Source organism: Citrus sinensis, chromosome 4 (assembly GCF_022201045.2).
Source record: "Citrus sinensis cultivar Valencia sweet orange chromosome 4, DVS_A1.0, whole genome shotgun sequence".
Lineage (NCBI taxonomy): Eukaryota > Viridiplantae > Streptophyta > Magnoliopsida > Sapindales > Rutaceae > Citrus > Citrus sinensis.
Window position 1 is genome coordinate 20,928,097 of NC_068559.1, and position 10,983 is coordinate 20,939,079.

Sequence of the window (10,983 nt, forward strand, 5' to 3'; positions counted from 1 at the left end):
TAATTTCATAAGCTCTTTTCAAATATTTTATTGTTATTTAACTTTTTTTAGTAGAGCTTTTAAAAATAAATAAATTATTTTGTCTCTACTAATCAAAACTCAAATTTTAAGAGTAGAGATTAAAAAATTTATTTAAAAATTACAGTCTTTAAAATATCCTTTAATTATTAGATAATTTTGTTTCATTCATTTTATAACATAATTTAAAAAAAATTGTTTATTAAAATAATTTTATAATTTTTAATAAAAACTCACATTAATAATTAATCAATTAAACTACTTATAAAATGTCTATTAATAAAAACTATAATTGAATAAGTGGTATTTAAAAAATTACACAGAAGGATATCTCATATGGAGTTAGTTCAGTCTACAGTGAAACAAGAATAAATCTTTCTCCAATCGGATTACATTAATCTCGACTGCCAAACACAAATTCACTGGGCTCTGAAATTTTTCAAACAATTTTCCACTTTCAAAAAATTCAAAGATTCAGAGATCATCAAGTCGAAAATGGCAGCCAAACAGATGGAAGAGATACAGAAAAAGTTAGCGATGCTAAATTACCCTAGGGCCAATGCGCCAGCTCAGTCTCTGCTCTTCGCCGGCATGGAGCGTTACTCTCTCCTCGAATGGCTCTTCTTCAAGTAAAAATTGACTTACTTCTTCTACTTGTTTGACCTCCGCTAATTACTCACACTTCTATTTATGATATGAATTTGATATTTTAGGTTATTGGGAGATAAATCTCCCTTCTCTCAACAGAATTTACAAGGTGACGCTATGGATCGTGATGAAGAGACTGCTCGTATACAATGTAAGTTTAATTTCGTATTTAATTTATTTTTTAATTAAATTTATGATAGAATTTCGAAATTATGGCATTTGTTTGGCAGATTTAGCAGAGATTGCGAAATTCCTTGGCATTACAACTACTATAGACACGGAAGCTATTCAAGTAAGTGGCTGAAGTTTATTTTTTGTTTTTGTATTGTATGTATAAATGTGGTTGAATTACAGTTGCTTAGGGATAATAAAAAATGCTTGTACATGTTTAGTTTGTGAATTGTTGTCTTTATTTTTTTTAAATTGATTTGTTTTCTACAATATGGGCTCTAAACATTAATCAAAGTAAGGAATTTGTGGTCTCTTGCGGATGACAGTGGAATATAAGCAGCAAACTAGAAAAGTACAGTTATTTTTTAGCTCTCCACATTGTCGAAAGTTTCAACAATTTTCCTTTTTTTGTTTGGAGAGTTAAGGTAGAGCTTCCATTTCTTGAAGATTAGAGCTTCCATTTCTTGAAGATGGTGTACATAAACAATTAGCTGGATTTTATTGAGTGAGACAAAGAGTGATAATCTGAAAGATGATTTGTGCTGTTTGTTTTTGACTTCTTCCAGTTTTCCTAGGTGGTGTAACATGAACAATGAAAACTATGCTTATGTAGAAGCTGGAATTTGTTGATTGAGAAAAGGGTGGTAAGTGAAAGATGATTTGCATTTCTGTTTGTGTCTTCCTCTACAAAAAGAAAAATATGGAAACGGGTTGATTTTTTTTTTGAATCGTAATTATTGGTTATTTATTGACCTTTTGTGATTCCCCACTTGAATCTCACTGTCATCTACCTAGTGAATTTGAAGGGAGGAGGATACTAAGAATCATGCCTTCAACCCGGTGCTTTGTATATTATGTATTGATCTTGAATATCTAGATAGTGAATCTCTGTCATATTCCAAGCTCTGATTTGATTGGTGCTGTATCATGAAAGTTTTTGTGAATAGTTATGTCTGCGGGAATGTTACAACAGTTGTTTTCTTATTGATCCTATCTGTTCTGTGTGAAACTTTTTGTAGTCTAGGATTCACTGCACAAGGAGCCCAAGAAATGCCGATTAAAAGTTTGAATACATGCATCGATTATGTGCAATTGTACTTCTATATCGTTCAAGGGGAAAACTTAAATTTTAGTTTATGTCTGCTTTTACATTTCAGGGGCATGGAAGCTATGAAGATCGAACTGAGATGCTTCGTCTTATCGTTGATCTTGTGGAGGCGAGCATCTATGCTGATAATCCTGAATGGAGGTTGGGACCATTTTGATATTAATTGCTTCATAATTGATACTTATTTTAGCTGTAGTCATGTTTTCGTACCATATTCACCGATCCCAATTGTGAGTAAAATGTTGCTGCTAGTTTTTTCTCTGTTTATTTTCTCTTTTTACTTTTAATAGCATACCTGATATTTGGTTTTCATTCTTCTCCAGCATTGATGAGCAGGTTGCGAAAGATATACAACTAATAGATTCTATTGCAGAGAAACAAGCTTTAATTTTTTCAGAAGAGTGCAAATTGTTTCCTGCTGATGTTCAGATTCAGTCCATTTATCCATTGTAAGAACTTTTTAACCTCCTTGTTCATATCTCTGGCTGGCGATATCATTTTTTTAGCGTTTTCTCGTGTCAAGGTTTTTTGAATGAACTTATGAAGCCTATATCAGATATGATTGATAGATTTCTGCCTTTAATTTTCCAATTGTACTTGTGATTGCAAAACTGATCATTATAAGTTTGTGTATTCTCATACAAATTATTGATCTTGGAAAGATACAACTTCCTTTTCATAAATATCATGCCTTTGCAAACTAATTTGATTACTTCAATCTAGTTATTATTTCATATCAATCTTGAGTTTTTTTTGTCTACTTTTATTTTTATTTATTTATTTTTGTCTACTTCTATTAGATTCAGGTGTTTTTGAATTATCAGTGAACTGACCGATCATCTTAATTCTGATATAATTTGTGTGTACTTAAAAATTAATTCATTAAATCTGTACATCCATGTTAATGTTGCCGGTATGGAATTTTTTGCCATCTAGAAGTTGTAGTCTGTGGGAGAAATGGAAAGCTTAGAAGAAAAGTAGAGACTTTAACTTGAGTCTGGAGTATGATATTTTTTGGCAACATTTATTTTTTATTTAACTGGTAAATGCATTGTAAAATAGTGGTGATTTGAAGACCGAGGTTCGTTGCTTTATGAAAAACCTACTGAAGGTTAGGATTGTTCCCAGATTTTCTCTTGGGATCCTACCTTTGCCGGATTGGCATGATATCTTTTACAGGATAGCTCAATATGCAGGAACATCATATTTGCAGTGAAATGAAATTCTTATCATATTTTACTGTTTCACCGACTACTAAAGTTGCTGTTATTGCTGTAGCATTTAATATTGACAAAGCTGCTTATAATATTAGCTATTTGCAACATTTGGGCTACAGAAATCCTTCTTCCTCATTTTGGGCTCCTCGTCAATTAAGATTCAAACCTTCATTAAATGAGTAATTAGTTTTAAAAAGGGAAAATATCGGTAATTCCTTCAATAAAGACAGCAAGATATGGTATTATTTGCCAATTCTTAGTTTCCTCTATCACTAGATGTAGTAACATTCTGTTCCATGATTCAAAGTTCATTTGTAGACCAGATGTTTCTGAGCTGGAGACAAAGCTGTCTGAACAATCAAAGATACTCCTAAATCTTCAGCAAAAGGTCACTGATTTGGCATCTAAGGTTAATCTGTCTTCCTTAGACCTATTTTCTGCAATTTTTACCTGTTCATTTTCATTTTCCTGTTACTACACTGTAGTGTGATAAGCTTCTCATATTTTATGTCTCTGACACAATCTTTTTCTGTGGTTGCTTTAAAGCATGATAAGAATAGAAATACTTTATTGACATGATGAAATTTCCATCATTGGATTTTCTTGCTGAAATTCAGCCTTGCTATTAGGCGATGCTTAAGTTTGCCTTTTCTTCTTCTTCTTCTTCTTCCACTTTGTTGGTTGTATAGACACTTAGTTCTGAGGGGTTAGGCTTTTACTAGATTGTGTTCCTAGTTCTGTAAAGTGATGGTTAAGATGTTCTAATATTTCCTGGTACAATTTTGAGTAATTATTCAAATATCCCATGCTTTTTACATTTAGCTTATGTTCTCGGTTTATGTACTGATTTTTTTTTTCTGTTTTTTCTCATTATAACTGATTTCCATGCAGTGTCTGGATGCTGTAGAGGATATATTCTTATTATAGAATGACAACATAATTAGCTCCTTTACGGAAAGTTTTCCTATAGATTTGTTTTTTAACTTTCACCATTTAATCACACTAGTTCATTTCTAAATTCTTCTTTCTTGTGCCAGTGAGTCTTTCCAGAATTTCGATATTGTTACTGACTCTATGAATTTTCCAATTTGCCTTATTTTTCCCCCTTTTTTCTGTTTTGTCAGCATGCTTACAACCCAGATGAGGACTATGCAGAGGTGGAATCTCAACTGCGGGCGCATCTGGAATCGTTTCTAGAAACTGCAAGAACATTCAATACAATTTACACGAAGGTTGTGCCCTGCTCTCAGCTTTACATGATCTCCATTGAGATACTCTGTTACCTCGCATCTCGTTTCAAACTTGAACATGACAATTTGAAGGAATTCTCACCAATACCTTTAAACTATGCTTTTATTGCCGTGAAAATGGATTTGTTCTCTTCCAGTGCCTATTATCTTTAATACCTTTTGCTGAAGAAGCTTAATTTTCAGTTGAGACTTGAGAAGCTGTTAGATTTGTTAATCCTTCGTCAATTTACATTAGAAAATCAAATATCCTTATGCATCTGATCAAATAGAATGAGAAGATATTGGAATGATTTGTGCTATCGTTTGGGTTTGACGAAATCTATGTTCTGTTAACAAGTATTCTATAGAGAAAAACAGTGTCTAGTTATTGGAGACTTATTTTCAGCAGCTGTTCAATTAGAAACCAAAGTAGAATAGAGGTATTCTATTGCTACCAAAATCAAACCCGTTGCCGTCATATGGGACTAGCACCAACTACATATAATTATTCAGGTGGGAACTGAGATAATCTTCAACAATGACTGACTAACGGGGTGGTAAATTGAGTGTTCTGATGTTGGCCTGGATTTTTCCCCGGTTCTTTGTTATACATGCGTATACTCTTCTAATTCATTTTATCATTTGCGGAAAAAAATTGAAAAAGAAAAAAATCATTGATTTTCAGATTTAATACAAACTGAAGAATTCGTGCTCCAAAATTGCATTTTTAAAGATTAACCAGACAAAAATTTCTTAATCTAATATTGAAAATGAGTTATTTGCTGAATGCATTTTTAGTTTGTAAAATGCAGTTGGCCTTTGTATTATTTCATTGTTGATAATCTCCACAATTTCAATGATGTATTTGACTTTGACATATAGGTGCATATTTTAGAATTTTTATCATAACAGTTTTCCCAATCTCATTTAAAACTTTCTGCAGCTTCGATGGGAGTGTTCATAGTTACACTGATATTGAATAACTATTTTCTTGTATTCTGTTAGTTTTTGCACCCTTTATTGAGTACTTGTTTCTTGGTGCATTTTATCAATCTTTTTTCTTTTAACAGGAAATTCGCCCCTGGACACACATGATGGAGGTGCCGCAGCTTCATGGATTTGGGCCAGCTGCCAATCGCTTGTTAGAGGCGTATAAAATGCTTTTGAAGGTATCCTAGTGATTACACTTTTTGTTTTTCTCGAACTGTCTCATTTAGCTGGATTCAGGAGGTTCTTTACTAAAAGTACAGCCACTTGATCCATTAAAAATACTAGCTATGCAGATGATAGCAATTTATTATACCTCTGCTCGAGCAAGCTTTATCATTTATGATATGACTGATGGCATTTCTCCCTTCTTCACTGTAATTGGCTATCTGTCTTTGAGATTTGGTAGTAGTTCATATTATCATATATGATGTTTAGATACAGCAATAACCGAGACTACAGATGTGCAGTACCTATCCTCTTTAGGACGGAAAACTTAGTTTCACAGGAAGTTGTGCCTGGGAATAGTTATTACTTTCTCCAGAGAACTACATGGTTTTTCATAGATATTTTAACTTCTTGGGGTTGCACTTTGGTTTTGATTTTTGTCTCTCACAACAATGCTATTTCCCAACCAACCCCTCTGTACCCCCAAGTAAAAAGGAGAAAGAGAAGAGGAAATATAAAAACACTGGAAGAAATTGAGAGTTATCCAAGAACATCAGAAAGAAATCGTGCCTTTCTGCATCATCTAATTTGTGCAAAATAGATGAGCTTATGGTAATCTCCAGAATATTATACCTCATGATAATATGTTGGATATTGCATCTTGAAGATTTGTTGTTCCTCTTGTGTTTACTACTCTTCTAGTTTTTCAAGAAAAGAAAATTTTTGTCGCAGCAAATCCACTGTCTGGTATTCTGTAAAAATTGTAACAGAAAATTCATTTTGATGCAGTTTTTAGGTAACTTGAGAAATCTTAGGGACTCACATGCAGCTCTTGCTATCGGATCATCCGAAACAGTAGCCGGTGAGCCGTCTTCTGTCACGAGAATCATCTCTGAGTGCGAATCTGCATTAACATTTTTAAACCGCGATCTTTCTATTCTCTCGGCTTCCATTGCTCGTGAACGTGGTGAAAAAGTGACTTCATGATGAAGTTTCTAAAAGTAGCGGAAAACCGTCACTTATTCCTTCTATTTTTTTCTTTTCTTGATATATGTTTAAAGAGATCTTTGTCAATTCCTGAAAACGTTGACTGCTCCGAGGAATTGTTCGATTGGGGGTGCATGTTAAGTTACTGTATGAAATTTTATGTGTAAAGTATGTTGGTTTTTAGAGTTGATTTTCTCATATTTGAATCTCAGTGTTTTTATTTTCAGTGGCGCTGTATTTGGCATTCGTTATCATATAATATATTCATATGCAATCTTTTTTTTTTTATAAAAAAAATGCATTAATACGGTCTTGAACCTTTTTCTTTTTAGGGCAAACCTCGACAAAGCAACACCATTTATTTAAAATAAAAAATAACAGGTAAAAGCATCAAATCAATAGGGGTCATAGTGAGTTTTACATCGTAGAAGTGACACACAACTGAAACAAAGACAAAGAACAGCTAAATCAAGTCGAACAACAAACTTACAGCAAAGCTGATCACAAAATTTTTAATTAGCAAATACATAGCTTCTTTTGTAATATGCTTCGACTTCGGAAGTTCTGCATGTGGTCTCGAACTTACAGCTTACAGTGCTTGTGATGCTGCGTTAGTACTTAAGAGTTTGTGGTAAAATTTGAACCGACAAAGAAAGGGGTGACATGTGTACATTGAAGAGTTTTGGTTAAAATGATAAGCCTAAACTGGAAAATGAAAGGTCGGGGGCATAATGGAAAAAATAAGGTGAGAGAGTATGATCCACCATATGTCTAAAAAAAATTAGAGGATGATTCATACTTGGTGCTCAAGCACCGTACAGTGACATGACCTCCACAAATTTAGGAATGCCAGTGGGAAGATCTCTCTATTGAGTCAGCTTGACTCCACTAAAAGAACCTCACAAATAGGGGAGCTGCTACCTTACGTTAAACGTACGGTACGGCCCTCTCTAAAACAATGGGTCTCATTAGGACCTACTTCTTAGCTGTGTGAGAGGGTTGTACCTTACGTTAAACGTAAGGTAGGCAAACCCCACAAATAGCCATTGGAAAGGTTGTACGAGGGGCGACCACACCCCCTGCCCCCCTCCCCCCCAACAAGCCCATGTGCACCTAAGAGGATTCCATGTGCACCTAAGAGGATTTTCATATGATCCAAGTAAAATCTCCCACTATGGGAATACAACATATCAAACGTGATCAGGAGGAACCTGAGATATTTAGATTTCACCACAAAATTACTAAAACTCCTTCCACGACTTGCTATGTGTCCGAAAGGAGGCCTCTATTCACTCTTTCAACTCTTTTTTATGATATTTTTTTAGGTTTAACAAAAACCCAGTCTCTTCTCTACTATACATTGACTTGAATGTCAGAGTGTCATCGACAAACGCCAACAATGCCTCCAATGACCATCTTCCTCTTTTATAAGATCAAGTTCTTCTCCCCTGAGTCCTTCCTAAAAATCACTAATCAATTTTTCAGTACTCATTTTATTCCTAGTGTTAAAAAAGCAACACAAAAAATTGAGTGCTGTTGAATCTTATATCAATTCTTTTCGCATTTACCCTTTCATTTTTAAATCATTTCCTATCACGAGCTGATTAGGTTAATTAATAATGGAAAAAATAAGGTGAGAGAGTATGATCCACCCTATGTCTAAAAAAAATTAGAGGATGATTCATACTTGGTGCTCAAGCACCGTACAGTGACATGACCTCCACAAATTTAGGAATGCCAGTGGGAAGATCTCTCTATTGAGTCAGCTTGACTCCACTAAAAGAACCTCACAAATAGGGGAGCTGCTACCTTACGTTAAACGTGCTGTACGGCCCTCTCTAAAACAATGGGTTTCATTAGGACCTACTTCTTAGCTGTGTGAGAGGGTTGTACCTTACGTTAAACGTAAGGTAGGCAAACCCCACAAATAGCCATTGGAAAGGTTGTACGAGGGGCGACCACACCCCCTGCCCCCCTCCCCCCCTCCCCCCCAACAAGCCCATGTGCACCTAAGAGGATTCCATGTGCACTTAAGAGGATTTTCATATGATCCAAGTAAAATCTCCCACTATGGGAATACAACATATCAAACGTGATCAGGAGGAACCTGAGATATTTAGATTTCACCACAAAATTACTAAAACTCCTTCCACGACTTGCTATGTGTCCGAAAGGAGGCCTCTATTCACTCTTTCAACTCTTTTTTATGATATTTTTTTAGGTTTAACAAAAACCCAGTCTCTTCTCTACTATACCTCGACAAAGCAACACCATTTATTTAAAATAAAAAATAACAGGTAAAAGCATCAAATCAATAGGGGTCATAGTGAGTTTTACATCGTAGAAGTGACACACAACTGAAACAAAGACAAAGAACAGCTAAATCAAGTCGAACAACAAACTTACAGCAAAGCTGATCACAAAATTTTTAATTAGCAAATACATAGCTTCTTTTGTAATATGCTTCGACTTCGGAAGTTCTGCATGTGGTCTCGAACTTACAGCTTACAGTGCTTGTGATGCTGCGTTAGTACTTAAGAGTTTGTGGTAAAATTTGAACCGACAAAGAAAGGGGTGACATGTGTACATTGAAGAGTTTTGGTTAAAATGATAAGCCTAAACTGGAAAATGAAAGGTCGGGGGCATAATGGAAAAAATAAGGTGAGAGAGTATGATCCACCCTATATCTAAAAAAAATTAGAGGATGATTCATACTTGGTGCTGAAGCACCGTACAGTGACATGACCTCCACAAATTTAGGAATGTCAGTGGGAAGATCTCTCTATTGAGTCAGCTTGACTCCACTAAAAGAACCCCACAAATAGCCATTGGAAAGGTTGTACGGGGGACGACCACCCCCCTCCCCACCTCCCCCCCAACAACAAGGCCATGTGCACGTAAGAGGGTTTTCATATGATCCAAGTAAAATCTCCCACTATGGGAATACAACATATCGAACGTGATCAGGAGGAACCTGAGATATTTAGATTTCACCTCAAAATTACTAAAACCCCTACTTCCACGACTTGCTACGTGTCCGAAAGGAGGCCTCTATTCACTCTTTCAACGCTTTTTTATGAATATTCTTTTAGGTTTAACAAACACCCAGTCTCTTCTCTACTATACATTGACTTGAATGTTGGAGTGCCATCGACAAATGCCAACAATGCCTCCAATGACCATCTTCCTCTTTTATAAGATCAAGTTCTTCTCCCCTGAGTCCTTCCTAAAAATCACTAATCAATTTTTCAGTACTCATTTTATTCCTAGTGTTAAAAAAGCAACACAAAAAATTGAGTGCTGTTGAATCTTATACCTATTCTTTTCGCATTTACCCTTTAATTTTTTAATCATTTTCCTATCAGCTGATTAGGTTAATTAATATGGTTTAGAAAGAAAAAAAAAATTAAGAGAGCTGTCTAATTTAAAAACGGTAGGCTACAGGAGCATACTTGGCACAGGAGATGATGCATGCATGATCCGCTTACAAGGTTTATACATTAGATGTAACATATCTTGTGTTTATCATACTTCACTAATTCTTTTAAGGGTAATCTTGGATTGTCCTAGTGAATTAACTATTGTTAAATAACTTTCCTTATTTTTAAAAACTTCAAATACGATCTATTTTTGTTAAGAAAATAAAAAGAATGAGTCAATCCAATTATTTTTTTATTTTTAAATAAAAATAATAGTAATTTGAGATTTCTAAAAATAAGGATGGTAATTTTAAAATATTCAATTCACGAAGGAGTAATATGAAATTTATACTTTTTTTTAAAAAAAAAAACTTGTTCAAGTTATTACATTCTACTACATTGAATCACTGACAGGTGTAAGAGTAGAACATATAGTTTGAAGAAGGCATGCGTGAAGTGATAGCCCATATGTGGTTAAAAGAGATTGATTTTAGGTAGACTTTACTTTTAAAAATGGATTGAGGATCCTGAGAAATAGAAATCTTGAGATCAGAAATGTGGATTGGGAGTAGAAGTAAGTTGTTTACTTGCACTAGAATGATAGTGTGGAATAAGAATCAGAATTTCATTTATGTATTTATTTTGTCTTGAAATCAGAGTAAATTATTTTAAATTATAGTTTTACTCTTATTTAAAGAATTGTAGATTTAATTATAAAGTGAATAAAAATATATTTATACAATAAACTATTTATTGTATTATTAATTTTAATCATATAAATTAATTATTATTATTATCAATATTCTTTGTTATGTAAATCACAATTTTTTATTAATTTAATTATGTAAATTAAAAATTATTGATAAGAGCAACATAAATGATACATTATTATTAATAATATAGTACAAAATTAATATTCTCTTATAATAACCTATTTATTATTATTAATTATTAATGTTAAATAAATATAATACTATTAAAATTAAATAAGATATTATATGATAATATTATTAATTCTTTGGGAATATAAT

General features: G+C 33.7%; 1 protein-coding gene across 1 annotated transcript; it reads left to right on the plus strand.

The window, feature by feature from the left end:
* The first annotated feature begins 364 nt into the window (after positions 1-364).
* On the plus strand, positions 365-6,759 carry LOC102619911 (AUGMIN subunit 7). The gene is made up of 9 exons (XM_006484676.4): positions 365-647; positions 732-817; positions 897-958; positions 1,995-2,086; positions 2,269-2,394; positions 3,481-3,571; positions 4,287-4,394; positions 5,462-5,560; positions 6,336-6,759. The coding sequence occupies exons 1-9, from the start codon at positions 514-516 to the stop codon at positions 6,531-6,533; spliced, it is 996 nt and encodes a 331-aa protein (XP_006484739.1). The 5' UTR covers positions 365-513; the 3' UTR covers positions 6,534-6,759.
* The last annotated feature ends 4,224 nt before the right edge of the window (positions 6,760-10,983 follow it).